Consider the following 26,915-nt stretch of genomic DNA (forward strand, 5'->3'; position numbering starts at 1 on the left):
TAGTTTACTATCATTCTCATGTAAAAACGTAAAACAGTTTGCAAATATTTTATTATTCTTAAATGTCTATGATAGTTAAAAAACATTTTTTTGTTATCTCTATTTAGAAAAAAATACTTAATGATGGTTTCTTCAAATATTTTTGATGTAGCTACTATTTTCTCTGGCGTATCAATGGAATTATGATATAATATATTTCCAGACATTCATAAATATCAATGAGTAGAACTTTATCATTGGTTGTGTTCAATCAATTCGTTTTTCTTTTCATCATAAAGATAAATATAAAATGATAAAAAGATTTGCGAAACAGTAAAAACTTTTTGAAGAATTTTAAGTTAGTCTAATTACCAAATGGCAGTTATGTATACATGAAGCATAGCTGCGCTACTCCTAACTACAGAAAATGTTTGAAAAAAACATACAAAAACGTTTCATAATGATTTAATTATTTTATAAGATAAAGATTGTGTTAGATTATCCGTTGGATTACGTATAAGCATGACTATGATAAATGAAATGTATGGTCTTGATGAGGAAGTTTAATCCATAAGAGCTATTGTTCTTAAATTATGTGATAGGCTCTAAATTTTAGATTTTCTTCATGTTTTCTTTACTTACCAGTGAAGAGGCAATTTGGCTATCAATGAAATTTCTCTTTTGAATTCTGACGACTTGTTTTCTATTCTTCTCAAACAGCAGCTTAGAAAAAATATAACTGAAGCAGAAACTGTTTTGTCCTAAAGTGCTAGTAATATTGGCTTTTTGAATTTTGATATCAACACAAGACAAGTACTTTTCTGTGGACGGGGACACAAATTTTGATGATTTTTAATTATATTTTGGATAAAGAGCCGTAATGGCAGAAATTTAGTGTCAGAGAAAATATGCAACAAAAATATTTTTTTCAGCAATTCGAAGAAATACCATTTACATTGAAAATAACAGAGAAAATTATTTTAATTCCTTATAACAACACCACGGGAAGAAATGTGTTTATTTTGACGTTATTCAAATTGGTCAACTATTTCAAGTGTCTTTATAAACTAAAAGAAAAATGTGCACTGCAGATGTTAGTTTCCATTCATAGATAAAATACTATAAAGCAAAAAAGAGTATTGTCTATAAGCAACTTTTGTTTAATTCTATAGTTCATTATAATACGATTTACCCCCTTTTTACTTAACCTAACATAAAACTTTCCAAAGTACATCATATTCAAACAACGTTAGTTTCTTAAAGTAAATGGTTTGAGCCCGGGAGTATCGTTACATGTTTGTAAATGATGATCGTCCAGGTTAATAAAGTCCTGAGAAGGACTGTTCTTGTTGTTGTTGATTGACGTTTCGACAACCTTAGCGGTAGTCATCTTCAGAATCAAATGAGGAGTAAATGTCAGGTTAGCCGTATTTTTTATCTGGTTCTTACGTCATTGTATTGTGTGTAGAGGAAATGTGTATTGTCATTGTGAATTAGTGTGAAGTGAAATATTTTATTTTTAGTTGTGATGTGTGATTTAGGTGTGATGTTTTTATTTGTAATGTGTGGGTTATCAATTGTGTATATTCATTGTGAATTAGTGTGAAGTGTAACGTTTTTAGTTGATTGTTTGTTTGTATTATGAATATGTCGTTTGTAAGGTGCCGGTAATTGCTGTGATCTGTTCAGGGGGGTTTGTTCCAAGCTGGTATACCAACTTTCAAATGTAAACCGTTGTCTATAGTCAGTATTGTAAGTAATGCATTTTGCCGAGTCCCAGTCAATGTTGTGCTTTGTGATTCGGTGATGTTGGGCAATGTGATTAGTTTTGTCTTGTTTCTTAGTAGCTCGTTTTGTGTTCAGTAAGTCTTATGTTTAAGTTCCTGACAGTTTCCCCGATATAGGAGGCGTGGCAGTCGGAGCAGTTTATTTTGTAAACTGCACCTTGTCGTTCGTTGGGTTGTTCTTTGTCCTTTATGTTAGTTAGTACTTGTCGTAACGTTGTGATTGGTTTATGTGCGACACGTATGTCGTATGGCCGTAAGATACGCGTGATAGTCTCAGACGTACCTTTGATGTAAGGTATCGTTGCTGTTGTCACTGAGTTGTTCGTTTCGTTGGTTTCGTTGGGTTTGTAAGTGCTGTGTTTGATAAAGTCAGAGTTATAGTTGTTTTTGTCAAAAACACGATCGAGATAGTTGTTTTCGTTTTGTAGATCGTCCGGTGAATGACGTATGATTTGTGCACGTCTTGCTAATGTTCTGATTGTGGTGGCTTTGTTTGATGTAGGGTTGTAAGATGATTGGTCTGGTAGTGGGTCAGTATGTGTTGGCTTGCGATAAACTGTTGTTCGTAGTTTTTGATTGTCATGTTTTACCAAACAGTCGAGAAAAGGAAGAGTTCCGTTTTCTTCGACATTTTTGGTATATTGTATGTGGCTGCTCTGTTTGTTGATGTGAGTATAGAAGTCATCAATCTCGTCTGCATGTTGTGCTGTGATTGTGTCATCTACGTAGCGAAACCAAAAAGGCAATAAAACAACCATATTGTACCCATAATGCTTTTCAACCGGCTGCTTATCTTCCTTCTTGAACATTTTAAATTATTTATTTCATCAAAACTGTTCAACTTTTCTTATTTTAAAGATCGTTTACCTTGTCAAACTTTTTTATAATATTTGTTATTTTTTGATTCAGAGGATACGATATTGGTAATCATTTCAGTGAATGGATATTTGATTACAATCATCCACATTATCCCTTTTTTACCGGAGACGTCACCAAATATCCTTCTTATGATCAAAAGGTAATTCACTAATATATGTAATAATTTAAGAAAATATAAAAACAGTTTTATGGTTAAAAATAACCCCCGAACTATAGTTCATATGAAAAGGATGATCTGCTGTTTACAATGTGGCTATCTATTATTGCTTGATTTGAGTTACAACATTTTTAGCTACCATGTGTTAATGATGTGATGATTGTGCTTTTCCTTGCGGTATAACTCTTTATTCTCAGTACTTTATTTCTGTTTCTCTCGTGTTTTTTTTTGCTTTTGATTGCTTTGCTTATTTTGCTTTCTCCTCTCCTTGTTTTGCCGTAGAGGTATTTCCCTCGGTGTTTTGCCGTAGAGGTCCCCCCCGGTGTTTTGCCGTAGAGATTCTCCCTCGGTGTTTTGCCGTACAGGTTTTCCCCCGGTGTTTGCCGTAGAGGTTTTTTGTCGTCTGTGTTTTGCCGTAGAGGTTTTTGTCGACGGTGTTTTGCCGTAGAGGTATTTCCCTCGGTGTTTTGCCGTAGAGGTTTTCCCCGGTGTTTTGCCGTAGAGGTTTTTTGTCGTCGGTGTTTTGCCGTAGAGGTATTTCCCTCGGTGCTATGCCGTAGAGGTCCCCCGGTGTTTTTCCGTAGAGGTTTTCCATCGGTGTTTTGCCGTAGAGGTATTTCCATTGAGATCTATGAGACCTGGAGGGAACACGTTAACAAAATTACTATAAATTATTAGTGCGCGGCCCGTGGTCAAAAACATGGCGGATTTTGGTTGTCAAAGTCAGCGGGAAGGCGCGGGCTCATGAAATAAAAATTTCGTGAAAAATTCTTAGTCTAAACTCTTCGAAATTTCAGGTATTTTTCGTCCGTGCGTATCTTTTGACCGTCCGTCCGTGCGCTTCAGCTTTGTGTACAGCAAATTTTGAGCAAGGGTCTAAACATATTTTTATATGAAAACACAGGTGAATTTGGTATTTTAGTTTAAAAGTTTCTCTACATAATCAAACAACTAAACGATGAGAAACATGTTAGTGCAAAAAGAACATCTTTATTGTAAATATCTTTGTCAATTGTCCATTGAATAAACCTTAATATTATACACAGCATTCAAGTAAGACTGTAGTAGCAAAATGTAATGCGTTATAAAAGACTTTTCTGTTAACTGTGTGTTCTCTTGAACACAATTATCGCCATTTAGGAACTGCTGGGGATTCATTATCCGCCCATAAAAACAAGTCGTTTACGACAAAAGATTCAGATAACGATACAGATGTTGTAGGAAACTGCGCTGTACATGCTAAAGGTGCTTGGTGGTATTATTATTGTTATGATTCCAACCTAAATGGGTATTATTATCATGGCAATTATCAACCTTCTGCATCTTGGTAGAAAGGTGTTGTTTGGAAGGACTGGAAAGGATTTTCTTATTCATTGAAGTTCACTGAAATGAAAATAAAACCATCGGGAAATTTTTAATAAAGTGATGATTTCATGACTATAATGAATATATCTGTAGTGAACATAATGTATTTTGTCGTAGAATTTGTTGCTTATGGTCTTTACAATAAAATAAATCTCTACAGTCTTTATTCGTGTTGATTGATTGGCAGATGGATTTTTATATAAACTTGGTATAGTATTTACTGAAACCGTATCGCAAAAAGGCAACCCAACTACAGCTCGCTCTTGTGCATAACTAAAATTACTAAATAAGTTACCATGATTTTTTACCATAGTGAAAAATCAGTACCTGAGCTTTCAAATGTTGCGTGTTTGTATCAAAATATAAATTTCCTTTTTATCTCCTTGAAGAAGAAAAGCAGCTGCAGCAGTTTTTGATTTCTCATATTTTGACTTGTATCCGTTTAGTGTTTAAAATGCTTCATATCTTTTTGATGAACTTTTTACTGCGTTGAGAATAGTTCGCAAACTTGCTGTTGAGCTTTAAGCAATGTAGCTATGTAAACTAAAAAGTAGGTTGCTAGCGGTAACTCGTTGGTAATTCGTTGGTATGTTATTGGAAACTTGTTGAGGCATTGGTAACACGTGAGTATGTTTAAGTAACTTGTTGTGAAGTTATTGGTAATTAAGTCGTTTGTAGGTTGAAGAAAGCTTGATAAAATTGAACGTAGTTGAAGCATCTAGCGTACACTCAAGAATATGGAATGTGACTCGTGGACCAAAGAAAATGCGAATGATTCCAACCATGTTGACGACGATAAAAGCTCTATACCCCTGGCGAAGACGATGTTTCAATACCAAAACAATCGATTAACAAAACCGAGTCTTCTGGAGATGTTGTTTAAAGAAATATCGATGAATCATACTTATACTTTTTAAGCTCGTTGGCTCAAGTGGTATATAGTAGTGGGAATTGTTCATGATCTTGCTAAAGACATGAAAAAATTCATACCAGTGTCTTTGCTTTAGGACGAGGAATCTGATTTTGAAAGTGAAGAGGAAGCAATCACCACAAGAGATTTGCATGCAAGAAGATTTAAAGTGTACTCTGCAAAGTTTGTAAATACGGATGGAGTGTTGTGAGAAGAGTACACAGAAAATTTTTCAGTTTCTTCCCGAGATTGTAGAAGATATTAGTTCACTTTCATTTACATGTAGAAACTTTCCAGTATTGCATGTCCTACCTTTGGCGGCCCAGAAATCTGTTTATGTTTTTTATACAATCGATTTATGTAGTAAGTATATTTCTTGATTTATATGCAATGTTTGTTACGTGGACTATCTCGCGTGAGTTACACGTATGTATGGTCTTAAAGGTCTTAAATTTTGACAAGGTAGGCAACTCTCAATACAAATTAACGACCGTTAACAGAAACACTTTCAAAAAACCATAAATATCTTATAAGTACATGGAAGACCACGAAAAAATACATCTCATTTGTCATGAATAATTTTACTGCATTTTTGCAGTTTTTTTTACATTAAAATGTATTTCGATGCATATGAAAAATGCGAATATTTTTAGGTTTTGTACCAAATATTTCTCAAAACCTATGCTAGGACACTTATCTAAACATTCGTCATATTTTTGAATGCTCAAACGCAATGCAGATTGGCTAAAATTGTTTTCTCATTCATTCCGATTGGATAATATTATTTTTGATTGTTTTCACAAAAATTCAGCGCCTACACCTCCCCCCGCGCTCAACGTTATTGATGGTGTTTGTCGGAAATTTGGAAACCTGTGGGAATTTTTGAAGTGAAACGGCAAAGTGATGAAAGTGATTATTTATTCAATTGTACAACAAAAATGAAATATATTTGGACTTTAAATCCATTCTCACCAATAAAATTAATAGCTATAGATTGTGTGCCATTTGTAATAATTTTTTATCAAATTCTTTGCAGTAATTTATAAGTAGGTAGCAAATTGTAAAAGATATTCACGTGTTAAGTTCAGTGTCCATCAAATTTCCTTATTCTCCAAATGTCATTAATCATTTCCGATAAAAACAGATAAGCAGTACTATGACAGAAAAACGCCTTTTGAATCTCACGTGTATTTCCATCAACCGCGAGAAATTAATTCGGAAATTTCCGTTTGAGAACTTCAAATGCCTTTCTTGAACGACAAAACTAGGAGAATTTTTTAATAATCATTTGTTATTTCACATTTGTTGCACTTGGTTTATTTAAAATGGTATATCCGTATGTATATTCATTTGTACACAGTTTTTAAACCCCATTTTTAAAAAATACATTTCTTTTAGCCACGTCCAAATTGCCACGCCCTGTTGTAGGAAAATTTATGTATCAGCACTGTCAAAGAAATTCTTAGCTACGCCACTGGTTACAGTACATTTCTTGCTATCACTAATCATTTGTAATATTACAATTACTAATTAACGATGATAATTTAATTACTTAATATTATTACTGTAAGCAATGCACATTACAAGTAAATAGTTTGAACCCGGGAGTATCGTTACATGTTTGTAAATGTAGATCGTCCAGGTTGGTATAGTCCTGAGAAGGACTGTTTTTGTTGTTGTTGACTGACGTTTCGACAACCTTAGCGGTAGTCATTTTCAGAGTCAAAAGCACATTTCATTACCATGTTAATCGTTTTCTAGAAGTCCTTTGGCTCTGCGTTTTCACGATTAGTTTTGTTGGATATGATTTTGTGATATTGACAGATGTAGTTTACACGTCACTTCATAACAGGAAATGGTAGACCGCCTTCTGTGCACGAATGAATAAGTATCACATGGCTAAAGCTTTGTTTATGTTGAATCATGTCATTTGTTGCATGTACTTTGTGCAAAGTTCTTGCAATTTTACACCTCATCTCACCAAACGACCTCATGATCGACCTTCAACGACCGTAGAATCAGTGATTGTTGTCATTTCCTGAGTAAATTCGACACATTTCTCAAGCCATCACTAAAATGACTGCGTTGTTGCTTGGCTGGTTTCGACCATGCTTCGCTACAAAGTTCTGCGTAGTTTGAAAAATTATTTTCTTACTGGAAAAATGGTTGACGCTAAGATCAGAGATTTCGGCTATAATTTATGTCGAAAATATCTCGGTGGGGAATGGAAGAAAATCAGTCCACAGCATTTTGTAATTGAACGAATTCAGTAAGTACAATTTTCAAATACGTAACTGTAAGAACTATATTGTTTAGATGGGGCGACAATTATTTGATGGTAAAATGTTCTCAATGATATTTAAGGTGAAAATATTCTCTATATCTCTATTGCCAACATTTTAAAGAGTACTGGGCTGTTTGTGTTTGCTGCCACACTAAATTTCTTCTCAAGATTTATGTGTTTCGATGCAATATGAAAGATTTTCTGCAGTTTAGCAAGGCTGCAGATTGCAAAGTGTGATGGATTTCAAAAAGATATCTTCGGTGTGTAAAAGGCCACACCTAAAGTCCAGGTTCATCTTAATATGTAGAAATTTCTCCAGCAATTATGCCAGCCAAATAAACACTGAATTCTGCAATTGCAGAATTCTCTGGTGTCTGTCCATGAAAGTGGTAAAATTTCTCAAGTTCAGCTAATTTTTTTGTAATTTCCAACTTCCATGTCTCATATTTCTTATGTCTGATATTTTCTTGTTCAAAGTTGTTTTAGTTCTGTTCAGGGGTGGAGGCAGAATACATACGTGAAATAAAATAAGCATCCTTGCTTTATATGCAAAGTACCTTCATAATAGTGCCTTTGATTTAGAAATTAATTTCGGAAAGAAAAAATCTTGTAAGATATGATTAATCTAAGAATGGGCTTATTTTGTATATTTATCTAACCAATGCTCAGATCTTACCTCTATGCTTATCTATCTTTGTTCTTCTGTTGATAAACTTACCTCTCAGAGGAGATGAAATCATAGTTTGAGTGATTATTTTAACCAATACGCTTTTAACAATTACAGTGGTGGATTAACAAATCATTTGTTTCTGTGCTCTCTGCCACATGAATATGCAAATTCAAATCCTGATGGTGTGAACAAATCACTGCTTCGGATATATGGTGCATTTTATGCAGATTTGTCTGACAACAATGTTCGCATGATGGAAGAATGCATCATTTGCGACCTTTTAGCTGAAAAAAAGATGGCCCCAGAGTTGTATGGTATATTTCCTGAAGGAAGACTTGAACAGTTTATTCCTAATGTAAGTAGAAAAAAAAATCAGCAATTAATGTAAGGAAAGTTTATCTTTTTGTAGTGAGTATATCACCTGCTTGTATGGAAAGAACGTGCCCTAGCTTTCCTGCTTTAATTTCAATTTAAATCTGTTCTAGCACAGCTGAGTTTGTATTCCACTGATAATAGTATAATCAGTATTGATTATTTCATACTCATTATACAGTCTGTATAGAAAAATTGTAAATTCATTCTCATTTGTGTTGGAAAGAATTTATAATTTTTGAATTAAACTGTTAAATAGTTGAAATGTTTGCAACATAAATTTTTGCATTGTTTACCAAAGTTTAATTTACTTGTGTTGTAATTTGTTAAAGGTTCGAGCATTGACTAGTCGGGAAGTCCAGTATCCTCGTTTATCAAAACAAATAGCTGAGCATGTAGCTGCATTTCATAAGCTAAAACTTCTCTCTCAAAGGAAGGAACTTGGTTTTGGATTCACTTCAAATGTGAGTTTGACTTTTGAATCTTTTGCACCAATCTGAATTAGTTTTGAAGTAAACCCACTTTCTGTTACAACTTTTTAAAATATATTCAAGACTTCATATTGTTCAAATGACCTCACCATCTCCTTATATTATTATTTTATCAGTGTACAGTATATAATACATTGATTGTAAATAAACTATATTTTTTTTGATAGATTTGTGAAGGAAATTAAAGGTCTTGAATTTTCCAATGTTGATAAATTAAAGATCTTGGATGAAATTTTTCATAAATTTGACATTGATGAAATTCTCAAATTTATCAGGTATGGAAAATAGTCTGCTACTCAAACACAGAACGGTCATGGGGACTAGAGAGACTAGGCGACTAGGGGACTAGGGAGGTCACAGGGGGGGGCTTGTTGGGAAACTAGTGTGTCTACAGGTGGGGTATTTACATGATTTTGTGATTTCAGACATTTTAAATTAACGACGAGTTTTTTTATCGTAAACATGTTTCGGCATGCTTATGCCATCTTCAGTACATAGAATTAAGGTGATTATGCTATTTACATGATATATATATATGTATGTGTATGTGACTATCGTTAAGTGTATCAAATTACAGAACTAGTGTTAGATATTATATTACAGGTTAAATATTGTATTAATGTGGTATATTTGTTTGTTGAGGTCTGGTTTGAGCTTTTTAATGTAGAGCGCTTCTTTCAGTTTAAGTGAAAAAGGAGAGTTGGCGGTGTCTAAGATGCGAAAACATGAATGGTTGTATTTTGATTTGCAATGTAGTGAAGTGTGAAGGTGTTTATAAATATGTAATTTTTTTTCGGAATGTGTGTGTTCTTTAATGCTTGTGGAAAGATGGCGAGTATGCCGAAACATGTTTACGATAAAAAAACTCGTCGTTCATTTAAAATGTCTGATATCCATCGTGCTTTTAAGAAATTTTGTGATTATAATTGAGATCATACATTGTGACTGACTGAGCGTACGTACGATGTAGGATTACCTAGAAAAGTAGATGATACTGACGGTTTTCCCTTTTTAAAGTTGTCTTACTCTTTGATTTTCTGGTATTTTGAAAATAAATTTATGATTGGCGCTGATTGGTTGAATGCCCGAAAACCCCGTGTTTCAGAAACTCTTTTTCAGTCTCGCAAAAGTATCGCAGATTGCGTGGTTTGCGTGGAAACAGAAAATTTAAACAATATGTCGTTAAATTTGTCTTTTTAATGTTGGTTTTCATTTATGAATGAAATACATACTTGTGAAAGTTTTGGAGCAACTCGAAATTCATTGAAAGTACTCAATTCGTGCTCGTGCTTGGCACATAATTTATTTTTTCTTCCAAACTTTCCCGCGTTTAGAAACACAGTAAATTTTTTTTATTACTTACATGATAAATGAATGCTTATTTTTATACGTATGCATTAGGTTGTCCTTGTCTGTTTAAGCTACTACTACTGCTAGTCAGTAGTCTGACAGTGATGTTCAAAATTGTATGCTTCATGCCAGATGAAGATCAAATATAGACGTCATGATAGAATAATAATGTTTCTTATTTTACTGTGGTTTTTTTTATTATGCTGCATTTGGACTAAGTAGCCTTTACTTAAGAATTTTTACAACGAAGAACATTACATGAAAGCAATTATTATCACGTACTTACTTATTTGGACACACAGTCAATCAACCACAGTACTAAATGAATAAAAACAATAGATTTTTTAATTACTTTAAATTCACATAATCACAAATCATTAATTTATTTAATGATATAATATGAGACATTAACTGCTGAAATGCTATGCACAAACCATATACAAAGTTAATTAAACTGAAAATACTTTTGTGCCGAAAAGATGTTTTAGGATCAATGAATTTAAGTGTTGCTTACATTATTGTTATTTTGTTGTTGATGTGTTAGGCACGTGGTTGAAAACAGCCAATCACCAGTTTTCTTCTGCCATAATGACGTACAACCAGGTAATGATTTACAACTAGGTTATTGTGAATATTATGGGTTTTTAATAAAGGTTAAATATAATTTAAATACCTACAGGAAACTTGTTGGTGAAAGCAAATGAAGATCTCGATGAGGCAAAAATACGTGTGATTGATTTCGAATATTCTTGTTATAACTACAGGTGAAAAAAAAGAGAGAAGGATAATTTTCGTTTAAACCGCAAATGAGGAAGGAAGAAAGGAAACATTTTGTTCTATATCTGGAATATTATTTCATCTTTGCGCTGCGTAGAGTTGTCAAATATTATGATAGCAAGGGTTTTGTTTGTTCACTTAAAGCAGTCATCAATTGAGCAAGGGGGGGGGGGAGAGCTGGCAACAAAACAACCATATTGTACCCATAATGCTTTTCAACCGGCTGCTTATCTTTCTTTTGGAACATTTTAAATTATTTATTTCATCAAAACTTTTCAACTTTTCTTATTTTAAACATCGTTTACCTTATCAAACTTTTTTATAATATTTGTTATTTTTTTATTCAGAGGATACGATATTGGTAATCATTTCAGTGAATGGATATTTGATTATAATCATCCACATTATCCCTTTTTTACTGGAGACGTCACCAAATATCCTTCTTATGATCAAAAGGTAATTCACTAATAAAAGTAATGCTTTTTCCTCTCGGTGTTTTGCCGTAGAGATTTTTTGTCGTCGGTGTTTTGCCGTAGAGGTTTTTTGTCGTCGGTGTTTTGCCATAGATTTTTGTCGTCGGTGTTTTGCCTTAGAGATTTTTTGTCGTCGGTGTTTTGCCGTGGAGATTTTTTGTCGTCGGTGTTTTGCCATAGAGGTTTTTGTCGTCGGTGTTTTGCCGTAGAGATTTTTGTCGTCGTTGTTTTGCCGTAGAGGTTTTTTGTCGTCGGTGTTTTGCCGGAGATTTTTGTCGTCGATGTTTTGCCGTAGAGGTTTTTGTCGTCGGTGTTTTGCCGTAGAGATTTTTTGTCGTCGTTGTTTTGTCAGATTTGTCAAAACAAAATTTTGCTCCAGATTTTTACCGTCGATGTTTTATTGTAGAGGTTTTATTCGTCGGTGTTTTGTCAAGATTTTATGTCGATAAGTTTTATTGCCGAGATTTTTGTCGCTGGTTTTGTCAGAGATTTTGTCGTCGATGTTTTGTCGCCAGGATTTTGTCGTCGAGGTTTGTGCCGAGGATTTTTATCGTCGGTGTTTTGTCAGAAGTTTTTGTCGTTGGTGTTTTGTAGATTTTTATCGTCGTGTTTGGCTTCATAGAGGTTTTTATTCATCGGTTTTATTATTGATATTTTTTGTCGTCGGTGTTTGTAGAAATTTTTTATTCGTCGGTGTTTTATTGCCGAGATTTTATCGTCGGGTTTTCATTATTAGAGGTTTTTATTCGTCGGTTTTTTTCGTAGAGGTTTTTTTTCGTCGGTTTGTTTTCGTAGAGGTTTTATCGAGGTTTTGTCAGGAGGTATTTCCCTGGATGTTTTGCCGTAGAGATATTTCCCTCGGTGTTTTGCCGTAGAGGTATTTCCTCTGTGTTTTGCTGTAGAGGTTTCCCCCGGTGTTTTGCCGTAGAGGTATTCCTCGGTGTTTGCCGTAGTAACCCCCGATGTTTTGCCGTTGGGATATTTCCTCGGTGTTTTGTTGTAGAGGTATTTCCTCGGTGTTTTGCCGTAGAGGTTTCCTTTACTGTTTTGAGGTTTCCTTCCGGTGTTTTGCCGTAGAGGTTTCCCCCCTCCGGTGTTTTGCCGTAGAGGTTTCCCTCGGTGTTTTGCCGTAGAGGTCCCCTGTTGTTTTGACGTAGAGGTTCTTCCCCGGTGTTTTGCCGTAGAGGTTTTCCTCGGTGTTTCTGTTGAGGTTTAGTGTATGCAAAATTTGCATAAAAACTGTTTTTTTTTGTCCTCGACATTTTCCTGAAGGTTAACTGTTTTTATATCACTTAAACTCTTCGAAATTTCTGGTATTTTTTGTCCGTGCGTATTTACAATCTTACAATGAAACGACTGACGTCACGTTAGACGAGATTGAAAAAGTTATCGACGAAGCTGATTGGTATATATTTTAACAATCGTCCTCTTGTATTAATATAGCGCGAGATAAATTTTGGAAATTCTTAGATTTCTATGAGAACGTATGTCTTGACAGATTTATTTTCACTGTCGTAGTTCTCGTTTATTTAAGGTTCAGTTTTTGGAATACGTCAGTTTAGGGTTTAATGACGCCATTTAATTTAGGTCGGTTTTATGTATACCTTTATAGGCTTTTATTACACAGCCTATTCAAGTAACTTTTTACCTATTGTACGCATGTGCTTACATATTGGCGTCGGTTTTGTTTTTCTGCGAATAAATGTTTTAATTTTACGTATGTTTTAAAAATATTTATGAAATAACATCATTCAGCTTTGTTTTCCTTTTTTCTATAGATTGTCTCTTCTTTCTCATTTCTTTTGGGCGATGTTTTCAATTCTTCAGAGTTATAAATCCTCGATCAATTTTGGTTATCTCGTAAGTAGATGAATTGTTGAATAGTGTTGTTTACCGTTAGATTTACATACGTGACTGAATTTGGCTTTTTCTTTGTTGTATTGTCGTACCGTGGTAATATACCTTAAACAACATTTGATATTTTTAAAATACCATATCTTATAAGGAACATTCTACATCGAACAATGTTAGAAATGTGCACCACCACTTCATCAACATTTTGCATATAGTGTGCGGTATTTCTTTACAAACATTTGTGTAAATGCATGGTCTTTTGCATTAAGTTCTTTCCATGTGGATTTATTCAGAACAGATGTCACCATTCATTAATCTCTCATACGTTACGCATTTCATTGTCTTACTAATTTGTACATAATGAGCACCTCTTATTGTGGACAAACGTTAAAGCAACGTAACACTTTGCATGGATTTCATTAATTAAAAAATTCCCAGCTGTATTATTAACCGAACGATCTCGTATTCAAAGTATTAATCTCACATACAACGTATTAGTCTCACATACAACGTATTAGTCTCACATACAACGTATTACTCTCACATACAACGTATTACTCTCACATACAACGTATTAATCTCACATACAACGTATTAGTCTCACATACAACGTATTAATCTCACATACAACGTATTAGTCTCACATACAACGTATTAATCTCACATACAACGTATTAGTCTCACATACAACGTATTAATCTCACATACAACGTATTAGTCTCACATACAACGTATTTAAAAACGTCAGAAAATATCTAGAGAAATGCGAACATCTACTTAAATAGGAAATGTTACGCAAGATGGTAGTTTAAACAGTTCTTAAAAAGAACTGTGAGTTACAAGCCTTTTATCACCATTGTCCAGTATTATTTGAAATAAAAGATGTTTTGCGAAATATGTATTTTGTTTTTTCTATGAAATAACAATAATGGAAACGAATGAATTCCAAAAAAATTTTTTGAACTTTTCTTTTTACATGTATTGATGATTAATTTCTAAATTGTCTTTAATTGATTTAATTAATTAAGCTGAGCAAAGGCTATTGAAAACTGACCTGTAGTCCAAGCAGCGTATTGCGTTATATCTTTTTGTTGTTTTCTAAAGGATAGACAAAAAATATTCCTTTTTTTGTTTATTAAAATATGTTCATAGGAAATTTTATTAAAACCTAAACAGACAAACAGAGTTATTTGCATGCAGAGTAACTGGTGCATTATTGTACGTTGAATGGGGCCTCTAACATGTACACAAACTTGTTTACATTTTTGCTGTAAATTTTGTCTCAATTACTCTTTAGTAAATTTTATTTTAATAAGATTGCCTTTTCAGTATAATGGGATGATGTTATGGATTTCCTTAAGGCTAAAGTTGATTTGTAGTTAATATGTCTTCATCTACTTGATTACTTCTCTTTTTCTTTCAGGAATACGCCCTTTTTCGAATGGAATGCTTAAATCATTTCAGGCATTTTTCCGAGGAGAAACCTGGAGACAAGTTGCGTCATGATAATGGTAAAATCCATTGTGATGTTTAGGGTGAACTTTGAGCCCGTCACAAGTTGCTGATGATCGAGAAATTCATTTTTTGGTGATTAGAAAGATTATCATTCAGATGTAGCATGTATGTAAATTATGAATAACGGGGTTTCTTTTTGATTTTCTAATTACTAACAGTAATGGGCTTAAATGTGATGTGTGTATGAGTGCGTTCACTTGTGTGAATTTCTACTCAAATTTTCAAATGAATAATCTAGTGGTTTAACTCTATCTAAACAACAAGCAGTTAGACACACTGTGTTGTCAATAGGTTACGTGCAACCATTCTCTTTGGCGGGAACAAGATTGTTTCATGACAAACCAGATAATATATCAGATAGTCGCATGACATGCATGATAAATCCAAGATGGCGTGAGAACGAGGCAAAAAACATCAAAATTTTTTGCAATTAACTTTCACCACAAACGTCAAAGAAATGAAAGAAAAGACGCCACTGCAAAACTATATCATTAAATCTGCCATCATTTGGGGAAAAAAGTTATTATTTTACCACAGCATTTTTCAACAATATTTTCCACGCTGTTTTAAAAGAATGATGATTGTAAAGGTTCTATTGAAAGAATTATTATCAAATGTCAATACTATGCGAAGTTTCATAAGATGTATTCATGAAAGTTAAGAAAAAACAATAATTAAAAATTCTTTGTCATTTTCATTTTCATCTCTGAAAACTTTAAGGATTTATGGTTGTTTTTCCAATGATACCAACTCACACTATTCCCACTGTTGTATGCTCTACTATAGTAGTGCCCATTCAGGTTGGAATAATGACAATTATTATACCACCAAGCACCTTTGCTGCCAATGGCGCAGTTTCCACTATTTCTATCATTATCTGAATCTTTGGTTGAAAACGCCATGCCATTATGATAAGATAATGAATCTCCAGCATTTCCTAAGAAAAGTAATTTTGCTCGGTAAAATTTTACGTTATTTAACTAATGTTGTCTTACAATTCTCCTTAAGAATTGCAGAAAATACCCAACGCGTATTTCATGTTGTTAATAGAAGATTTCAAGAGATTTTTTAACGGTCATTTGTTTAGGAGGCTTTTATGAGATTTGTCAATTGGTTTTTCATTTAATTTATAGAGTAAAAAAGAAGTGGTATAAATACCGAAAAGTATTACAAGCCCGAGTTTTCATTAGATATATTCACTCCCATGCTCATTATTAAGTTTTATACAAAGCTAAAATCGAATTTTACTGGTTAATGTTAGCGGAAATTCCAACCATAATCATGCACAATGTACTCGCTGGTATTATAGTTGTTGTTACTAATTTATTAAACCATTTATCCTTCTCGAAATCAAATAAATTGCAAAAGTAAAAGTTGTCTACGAATTAGCTACATGTCACGAAGGCTTTTCAACTTTCTTTCACCCCACCTTCATTGCCCTGAAGTTTTTTCTCTATCCAGTCTATTCACATTGATCTCAATTGGTACCTGGTCTGATTCTTATTGTATTATAGATTTTCAAAATTTGATTACTTAAGCCTGCTTCATACATCGCGTTTTACATGAGCCGAATGCATTTAAAACAAGAGATAATGTGGAATTGTATCTCATTTTCTTTTGTCTTTAATGCGTTCGGTGCCAGAGCCCTCTGTTTGTAAGAGTTAGGACAACGGGTCTGGTGCGAGCGCGGAGCCGTCATTTTCGTGACTACTTGCAAGTTAAACTTATAATAAAACTGTGTGAAATTGGTTAATGAGCAAAAGAATAAAGAAATTCCGCCTTGTTCAATGGAAATTTTAAATATATTGGAAACCACAATCTAGCTTTTGGCGTTTTTGTGAATAATTACTGCAAACCAAACTCAATTTCGTGGATTTGAGCTACATTCGCGGTTGACTAGTTCGTGCTTTAAAACTAATCGTGACCCACTGCAAGGCATTTTTACGTATGTGAACGTATATTCTTGCAGTTTTCAACTACAGCACCAAGATATTTGTTTTCATTGCTTATAATTTACCAGCGATAAAGAAAATACTCGACATTTTGGTTGCATATTCCTGTTCGGGAAAACACGTTACTACACATATCTCCAGATTTGAATCAATGCTTTGGCAGGTATAATTTATGTCAAAATATATCACTGCAGCTCATTTTTGGTTATATTTACATTTAGAAAACGTGGAGGCTACTTAACTGGTAAAAATATATTCTTTAGAAATTCATCACTAATAATCTTATTCTAAAATTAAAAGTATTTTGAATTTACAATTGAGCTGCTATAATTTATTTTGACTTAAACTTTGCCTACCATCAAATCAGTTTATCAAGTTTTGTTTTGAAGCACTGTAGTCATAAAATTTTGCTTAGGTAGTACATATTTTGTGCATGTAGTCAAGACTTAAAAATTTAATGCAGACAGATTACAAAGGTTTTTTGCTGGAAAATTATGAATTTAAAATATTTCTTAGATGCAGGTAATCATGTGATCGATATTGTCCAGTCAACGTTCAAAACCAGAGAACAATACATGTCCCAACTTTACAAATGAGGGCTCTGTTCGGTGTATGTAAAGTTTGACGTATGAAACAGACCTTACTTAATGGCGTACTTGGGTATTTTCCGAGGCTCAATTGTTATATTTGTGTTTCATGCTTATAAATGTGAATTGTTCATGTAAACTTTAATAAATTTCTGTTATGTTTTAGGTTGTTGCTATAAGTTCATAAAAAACTTTTATATGTAAGAACAAGTTATAATGTATATATCATTTAGGCATTAAAACTTGCATTTACAATTAATTACTGGGAGCTTACTTGAATGCATGCATTTTGTTAAAAAGATTTCAGTCAATGATCATTAGACAATGATATTCACAGTATAGATTCTTTCTTATGTACCAAATGATTTAGTCGTGTTTATTAGATACATGTTGTTCATGTGCTAGGTTATCATTACCTAATTTACAAAGCTGCAGTTGAAATTACATTTAATGTTGATTATAAGCTAATCACAATTATTACATGTCACAATCAATCGTTGCAACAGAATTATTGGCAAAACAGAACGACTTTTTACTTTACGTTTGTTTGTTGTATTTTTTCGGTAAGTTTTTAACCTTAAAATTAATTATATTTTTATTGACAAACAAGGCTTTAGTTCGAAACCAACCTTTACTATCCGTTTTTATCAAAACTTGAGAATCCCCGTTGCAAACTGCAATCACTCAAATCATTCAAAATATTGTATATATCAAAATATTTTTCCCTCAAACGTTTATATTAACGTATTAACTTACCAGAATATTTACCAAGACTTAGTTGATATTTTTATTTTCATTCTTTACAGCAAAATAATCATATTCAGCATATGCTTTGTTTCCTGACCAGTCTCCTAGATCTACACGAAGTTTATTTCTCCTTGCAGATGTTAGTCGGTATATTTTATCTAATCCAAGCCAGAATTCGCCTTTCAGATCACCAAAACCTTGTTTATAGTCTTTCCAACCTCGATAGAAGTTTACACTTCCATCTTGACGTCGTTGAAACACAGTCCAACCTCCACCAGATGACTTCATATCACAGAAAACCTTAAAGTAACCCTGACCATCAGGATTAATTTGATAAACTCCGTTCTTTTTTCACCTTTTGTAAAGATCTGCGCAGTCTTTCCTGGTAATGTAAACAAAGAGATCTGCCATGAAATAATATGTTGTTAAATGTCACTCTTGTTTCTTAAAATCATTCTTACCTCTTTGAGACTTTCCTGTGAGTTTTCTATTTTCTTTGTAAAGAGCTTTCAGTTGTTTTTCTAGTTTTTTTAGCTGTGCTTGAATTGTTGCTACTTTCACATCGATTGTTTTCATTTTTAATGACAAATTAATCATTTTAAGTTCAATTTTCTTAATTTGTTTTTGCAATTTAACTAATTTGTACGTTTGTACATGTGTCTTATTGATTTTGGAATGAAGCGCAATTTTAAATGCTTGAAGGTGCTTTTTTTGTGTTTGTAGATTTTTGTGATATTTTTTCAGTGTCTTTATTTGCCCTTTTATTAATGCAATTTGTGTCTTTAATGTTACATTTTTCTGAACAACTTTCAAAGTGCGTCTCACGTCAAAGTTGAGCGATGAGAAATTATCTTTAAATTATTTTTTTCACTTGTTAAATTTGCTCTATGGAAATAATGAAGAAATGAGATCAATACATTTATTTTTTATAACCATATCCATTACGACATAATATTCCTCTAATCATTGATTTAATATAGCCAAAAATGAAATTATTTTAAAACAAACTCGTAAATACATTGATGACTTAACATAGTATAATTTGCAACTTACTGAAAATGGCTTGATGTTTATTACGTGTTATAGCAAACATTAAAGACATCAAATGTCACGTTAAGATACGCGGTAAACATCATAGAAACATTGATAGCGTTCAACAAAGTGAAAAACCAAAATTAAACTTAAAATATGATGACTTACCCTTCAATAATAACACCAATACAAAAATTACGACCAACGCAAAAGCAAATTTTGCCATTTTATGATATGATCGATATCCACAAGCTTGGAGTGAGGACAAGATCATGGAAGCTCTATTTATGTATTTAACAATGTATTTTAATAATTTATTGCCAACTATCGATGATGCATGCACGTAATTTCATGTTAAGTATTCATGAAGAATAGGATGGTTTCAGCTGATAATAAAGAGTTTATTATTTGAGATTTAGACAGTAGCCATTTTATGCTCGAAGTTTCGTCAAATGAATTTGCAATCTATTACAAGTTCTTTCAGCTATTTATTGTATATAGTCAAACCTTGATGTAAATCAACTTGCACGAAAAAATTTCCTGTCTTTAGTATGAAAAGCAATTTTACTATTTATAGGAATAACAGACACAACAGTTTGTCTACATATTCAAACTGAAAATATTGCATCATATGTTTGCAATTTGTAGTTGATTACACATTGTTGTTTACTTATTTGATATTTTGTTGTATAAAACATAACAAATTTACAAATTATATAAATTTCTATGCCTAAAACTCAACCCAACTGTATTCCTGTCTACAAGTGATATGTATTCTTGTTTTCAAATTCAGTCTCAGCACTCAATTAAATTAAGTAATTAATAATTTATATGCACGACTTACAAAGAAACCTTTAAAACGTGGCACTTGATACAGATCATTTTAAATATAGATATTTTGTGTACATACTTTTGATGCAATAAAATTATTACAAGCTGTATTTCGCCGTTGACCATTCTTAAACAATTTATGTCGCAGCTATGTTGAACCAAACTCGCAATAATTCCCCACAGCTGTCTCCAGTATAAAATTATATAAAAAACTCATTATTCTCAAACAGCTATTTTATTGTTAATATCAACTTTGCACGTACATTGAAGGAAATTGTTGTGTCATAACGAACAACACATGCAATTACGAACATATTAACGTTATAAACAAACTTTAAACTTGAAACTTCACTTTAAATAATGAATGTACAGGACATTTTTTGAACGGGGTCCAAAATGAGAAAAATGTTTTATTTACAGTTCATGCTGCATGTAATCCTGCTGTCAATCTCTCTGTGTTTATACTCACGGTAAAACAATGAATTTGTATAGACATAAATAAGGATGATGCAAAGCTGGACTAAAAAATTGAGAACCAAAACATCACTTGAAACATAGCTACCATCAAGGTATGTAGCTATAAACTTCTACCTCCAAACGACCGAAATTATCCATTTAAAAGTAGCTTGTGTTGATGCTTATTTTTAGTTTTAGTGCTAAATGAAATTGATAATTAATTCATGCCATTTTCAAAGATAATAAAACACAAACGTGAATAATAAAACATACGTTGAATGATATTAGTTGAAATGATTTCAGTTGTTGTATATTTCTTAAAATGATTAATTTCTCACTAGTCTACATCATGTGTTTTTCTTTTTGTATGTACGCTAATGCCTTATTGAAAACGTGATCCTTTAGAGAACCTGACATCGATAATCCAACTTGAGTTGGTTGAATATGCCAGTAATGTGTTTGGTTCTCTTGGCCTTTGTAAGCAACACGACAGATTTACAAGACGTTTAATAAGAACATGTATTTTAAAAGTGATTAACAAATCCTTCCTCTTTAAAACTGAGATATTTTCCTCTGCTGCATGATGTTACGTTCTGGCAGAATCTTCTACACTAGTCCCAATGATATTCACAACGTTTCTGAAGATTGCAGAGCGAGCATGCTGGGTACAATGGCTGGGTACTGCAGTATAAAATTAATACGCATGCGCACCATTGCTTTTCTTTATGACGCGCTTTCGTCAACGAGAACAATGCTGAGGATTTTTGTTCTAAATTACTCATTTCATTCCTAACGATTCGGAGATGACTTTAATCCACCAAGAAACGATAAAGTGTTTCAGCAATGTGATTACCTTTCTTCATCAATTATAATTTTGATTCGGTTTTGTAATGTTGTTTTATTTATCTTGCTATTGGTAGAGGATAATTAAGCCACTGATATGTAAACTGGATTATGCCTCCACGTACATATATAGTAGTCTATGTGAACAAAAAGGCTTCTCCCTACGGCAACGAAAATATTGAAGCCAAAAATAACAAATCGATCAAGAAATTGTTGACAAACAAAAGAAAAAACAAGCGAAATATTTCCACGGTGGCAGCAAACCATTAATAGATCTCAACCCAGGAGATACAGTGCGTATACGACCAGACCAGACGTGCAGGGCATGAAGGAAAGGAGTGTGTAACCAGAAGTTTGCGCCCACGTCGTACCAAGTTATTTCGGAAGGCTAAATATGCGGACGGAACAGAAGACATCTGGCGTTTACTAAAGAAAGGGAAAGGTTGATACAGAGCGTACTTAGGAAGAAAATGAACAATCTGAATCCGAAGACCCAAATGAGCAATCGTTGCTGTTAAGTTCTCTACGCAAGACACGTCCACAAATGTCAGTATAGAAACCAATCAGGCACGACCAGACACCGACATATCGAACCCCTCAGTCAAAAGAAAATCTTCTATAGGACATAAATTACAATGAACGTTTTACATGTGATTACCAATTTTTATCAAAACTACTTTTAGGTCTGTCGGACATAGTACATCGGGCCTTTTGACCGGATCAACTGTATTGGAGCGAGATTCTAGCGCATTCTTAATTGATGGCATCGTTACAACTCATACTTTTATCAATAGAGTGGAGATTATGAATGAGTTCATTACACATCCTGTTGTTTACTGATTTGATATTTTGTTGTATAAAACATAACAAATTTACAAATTATATAAATTTCTATGCCTAAAACTCAACCCAACTCTATTCCTGTCTTCAAGTGATATTTATCCTTCTTTTGAAATTCTGTCTCAGCACTCAATTTAATTAAGTAATTAATTTATATGCACGACTTACAAAGAAACCTTTAAAACGTGGCACTCGATCAGATCATTTTGAAATATAGCTATATTTTGTGTACACACTTTTGATGCAGTAAAATTAATTACAAGCTATACTTCGCCGTTAACAATTCTTAAAACAATTTACACTGTACAAAGTCATTTCGCCTTTAACACTTTATATAGTATTAAAGTTTATTTCTAATGAAGTTTGTTAAGGATTCTGCTGAAAGTTTTGGTGAACCATTTCTTTAAAATGAATATATTATTTCTATAACATGAAAAATTTCTGTTGTTGAAGAACAGTCTGTTAGCTATAAATGCTACTGTTTGTAGTCTTTTATACAGCATATGAGTTTGATCCAATCTTTAATTTAGGAAAGAGTTAAATATATGGGTTGAGGAATGACACAGACCTGCCAATTCTCCCGGTTTCGCCGGGAGACTCCCGCTTTTGCTGCATTTTTCCCGTCCTCCCGACAAAGATACTAAATCTCCCGGTTTTTTTAAAGCTTAGGCTTTTAGAAGTTTGTTGGCATTTTTATTCATCGCATGGAAAGAAATACTCGATGAATAGCATTCAAAACATAACGTATTGTAGCCGCGGTGCGCCGGGAACTGGGCATGACATTGATTTTCGTTATTTCGTATAATTATGTAACAGAACATGGCTGCTTGTTAAAATTTTTGTGCATAACACTTGAGGTAATCATTGCCATTTGCCTAATAAATCAATCTAAAATATGTCGTATACAAGAATAGAAATCTCCAGTTTTTTTGCCAGATCTCCCGGTTTTTCCGCATTAATCTCAAGGTTTTGTATTCCTTGTGGTTGGCAGGTCTGATGACACAACTTCTGTATGTGTTTATTGATCATACAGGGCAGTGTTGGTGGATGCTCAGCCCCGTTTGTTCAAAGTATATGCCTTGTATTACCAGTGAAATATATATATCAAAAAGCTAGCAGCACTTAAATATACATCAGAAAGCCAGCAATATTTTAATATATATCAGAAATGTAGCAACAGTTTTTATATGCATAAAAGAGCTCAAAGAGCTGAAATTATGGAGATATGCCTCTGTGATCTTATAAACCAAAACCTACAATTAAAATATCATTGACAAGTCTAGTAAAGAGAAGTAATGTTCTACTTTGAGCTACAGAAGTAGGGTACATTTGTACAATTCATTACCAAATATATATTGTACTCAGCTGTTTCAGTGAATATCCTAATTATAATTACTTTATTTTTAAATGATGAACTAAAAATACAAAATACAACATGGAAAATCATAAGAGTTGCTGTGATTTGGTGTAGTTGTTTGTTTTATAGTGGAGGTGGCTAAGAATTGAGAAGTTTGTAAATTGACCCATTTCAGAACATAATGAGAAATCATCTTCGATTAGAAAACAAGCTTTGGAGATTCTCTACTTGAGTCAGTTAATTGAACCTTATATCAAAAGCAGTTTAGCTCAACAAATCACCATACGCAATCAAATTTCGTAAGTTCGACGTAAGGCATTTCTTTCATGTTTTTCGTAATCCTCGATTCTAGCGATATGTAATGACATTTAGTAGCCGTCAGCAATCAGTTATTACACACTTATCCACAAAAAAAAGCAATATTATCTCAAAATACTGTGTTACTAGCAGTAATTTACGGTGGCCCAGAGGTGCAATACACAAACACGAATTCAAATACTCAAACGCAAATTCCAATACACAAACGCAAATTCAAATACACAAACGCAAATTCAAATACACAAACACAAATTCAATTACACAAACACAAATTCAATTACACTAACGCAAATTCAAATACACAAACACAAATTCAAATACACAAACACAAATTATAATACACAAACGCAAATTCAAATACACAAACACAAATTCAAATACACAAACACAAATTATAATATGCAAAATTCATATCCGGTTAATTTGCTAGCCAAATGTGTTCTGAGTTTACAAAGTTGCCGAAGTGCAGAATATTGTCATATTCTTATATTTTCGTTTTATTTGGAGAAAGTAAGATAAATACAGAACATTCGTGAAGTATTTATTACATTTAGCGTTCACGTATATGTTCGTGTTATCTTTCCCGGCTGTTGGTAATGTGAACTTGAACACCATGTTTTGTACAGTATGCGGGAGTTTACTAAATACAAGGGGTAATTTTTGTGCTAACTGTGGGACGGATCTTCGAAAGTCTGACGAACAAAGACCTTGAGGAAAAATGATCCATCAACATCAGCTGGGCCTTCTAATGATCCTCGTGCCACCAAACTTTCGACTTTTAAAGAGTATTGGGCAGATATTTCATTTGCCACTGTTGAGACAAGGAAGCGTCAAGATCGTTTTGTCTCCACGAAAAAGAGGAAGAAGAATGAGACTGTCAAGGTTTGTGATTATTACTACCTCTGCAAATAGGTCATGTCAATAATTATTTGAAGGATGGGTGATGGTAGTGAATAATTATATTCAATGCTTGTTTTTATGTAGATATTAGTTATGTAATTCCCACCTATTTAAGCTGAAATATAAAATGCTGCTATAAGAAATTTGTTTTTTTTTGCAGTCATTCGAATCAACACAATAATACTTTTGTTGCATGCTTTAAAAAATCAGGCTCAGGTTTTCATGGAGAAGGATGGAATAGTATTTTCCATTAAAATGTCTAATTATTTTTTCATTCTTCATCACACATTTTGTGATGCCAGGTCATGAACACCTAGTAACTGGATATTTTTTCCACCCCAGATAAACATTGGAATTATTGAGCTGGATGGGAATCATTTGAAAATTAAGCGAGGCTCGCTTCTTCCTATTGATGTAAAAAATGTGATTCTCATGTTGTGATAAAAACTTCTGGGGTGGAGACGCAACTGGCTCACAATAAGCAACTCCATGATGAAAGTTCCGAATGGGTTTTGTTGTACCCAGATATGGAGTTTTATATTTACCAGGCACAACAGAAACATTTTCTGTAGAAAAGTACAAGGAGTCCCTTGACATGCCATACAGTTGTTTCAATTTGTATGTTTGCAAGACTTTGGATTATGAAAGTTAGGGAATTTTCTATTAATTATTAAAAACACTTTGTTAATGTGTGGGCAATTTATTAATGTTGATTAATACCTAATTATGAGCCTTTAATAATCAAAGTAATTCTGTAAGGTCAAGTATATTAATAATTTCATTTGGTTATTTTTATGAAACTATCATGATACCAATAAAATTAAACACTTACTTTATAAGGAGCTAATATTAAATATTACACATTAATACTGTAAAAGGCAACATTCATTTAGATGTTATACTTGAGAATTCCAATATGAGTGCATAAGGAAATCGGCAAAAGTGTGTTATGCAACAATCTTTATTTAAATAAGTTACATATTTGATAAAAATACAAATATTTGTTTTGTAGTTGCTAATGAATTAGTTGATGATGTTGTGGAAGAACAATTAGATTTGGAAGAAATCAGACTAACAAAGACTCGAAATGAATCATTCTGCACAGAACCACAGCTTGGAGAAGAATCACATTCCACAACTTTGATTGGACTGTCATCTATTGATGATGCAACTTTAACACCACATGCACTAGAGAACCTCCAAAATTGTGATGCTTTTGAGATGAGTACTTTCCAAGGTTTGTGAGTACTATATAGTCTTCTTGTTCTTGTTTGTCTTTTAACCAAAAAGATGTTCTAGAAACATAGTATTGAAGAAAAATAAATACTAATTTGATGTTCAATTAATATTTCATGAAATGATGAGTGGGTATTGTGATGATGGTGCAAAATACCATTGGGAATTCATTCAAAGAAAGTGGATGAATGGAATTTGAAAATAGAACAGTCAGAAATGTTGTGGCTTTTCACTCATCTTTACTATATTAAGTGTTGTACATTGCAGGTGAAAGTTCTGAGGGGCTACTTTGTCCCAGAAAGTATGGCAAATGAGGTGGAGCGAGAAGTGTTGCTTATTCATCGTTGTAATGTGAAAGCTGACTGCTGCACTATTTTGAAAAAGGGATATTTAAAGAAGTGTGTGGATGTCAAGATGATAGATTCCAGAGGTGTCGAGGAAAAGGGGGCAGTCGGCGTTGTTAGGGATGCATTTTCTCTGTTTGGAATGAAATAGAATGTTATTGAGGATGAACGAGTCCCAGTGATTCGTCATGACGTTTCCAGGAGAAGTGGCAAGCGATAGCTAGAAATCTGAAAGGTTACACCCAAGAACGCTATTGAATCAAAATTCTCGCGTTTTGTGCTCCTGTCCTTTGGCGAAGATTATGTCTCAGAAGATATGTACCTGAGTTCCTTTATGAAGTATATTTCGACCACTGAGTCTAGTGTGGTTGAAAATGTACTTTCTCATTCTCTGCAGTTGATGATGAAGATGCAGGATTTTTTAACACGTTGAGTGCAAAATCTAGCGTTTATACAGCGTTTGCCGTATAGCTTTTTTCCCCTCGGTGTTTTGCCGTATAGCTTTTTCCCCGGTGTTTTGGTCGTATATATGTTTTTCCTCGGTGTTTTGCCATATATGTTTTTCCTCGGTGTTTTACCGTATATATGTTTTTCCCCGGTGTTTTGCCG

At 33.3% G+C, this 26,915-nt stretch overlaps 1 protein-coding gene, 2 long non-coding RNA genes and 1 pseudogene across 3 annotated transcripts; 3 read left to right on the forward strand and 1 right to left on the reverse strand.

Moving 5' to 3' along the window:
• Positions 1-6,987: 6,987 nt before the first annotated feature.
• On the forward strand, positions 6,988-13,355 carry LOC124454402 (choline kinase alpha-like). The gene is given in 10 exon segments (XM_047005211.1): positions 6,988-7,346; positions 8,146-8,386; positions 8,736-8,835; positions 8,837-8,867; positions 9,062-9,169; positions 10,789-10,847; positions 10,924-11,008; positions 11,369-11,477; positions 12,808-12,899; positions 13,273-13,355. Coding segments are annotated over 10 exon segments (933 nt in total). The 5' UTR covers positions 6,988-7,239; the 3' UTR covers positions 13,274-13,355.
• Positions 13,356-15,369: 2,014 nt separating this feature from the next.
• LOC124454797 lies at positions 15,370-18,725 on the reverse strand (annotated as a pseudogene).
• A 2,914-nt stretch (positions 18,726-21,639) lies between these two features.
• Positions 21,640-22,214, forward strand: LOC124454404. The gene is made up of 2 exons (XR_006951440.1): positions 21,640-21,857; positions 21,995-22,214. It is a non-coding gene; the product is annotated as an uncharacterized LOC124454404 (long non-coding RNA).
• Positions 22,215-25,303: 3,089 nt separating this feature from the next.
• LOC124454403 lies at positions 25,304-25,797 on the forward strand. The gene is made up of 2 exons (XR_006951439.1): positions 25,304-25,373; positions 25,739-25,797. It is a non-coding gene; the product is annotated as an uncharacterized LOC124454403 (long non-coding RNA).
• Positions 25,798-26,915: the final 1,118 nt, after the last annotated feature.

This window comes from Xenia sp. Carnegie-2017, unplaced genomic scaffold, assembly GCF_021976095.1.
Source record: "Xenia sp. Carnegie-2017 unplaced genomic scaffold, XeniaSp_v1 HiC_scaffold_3, whole genome shotgun sequence".
Taxonomy (NCBI): Eukaryota; Metazoa; Cnidaria; class Anthozoa; order Malacalcyonacea; family Xeniidae; genus Xenia; species Xenia sp. Carnegie-2017.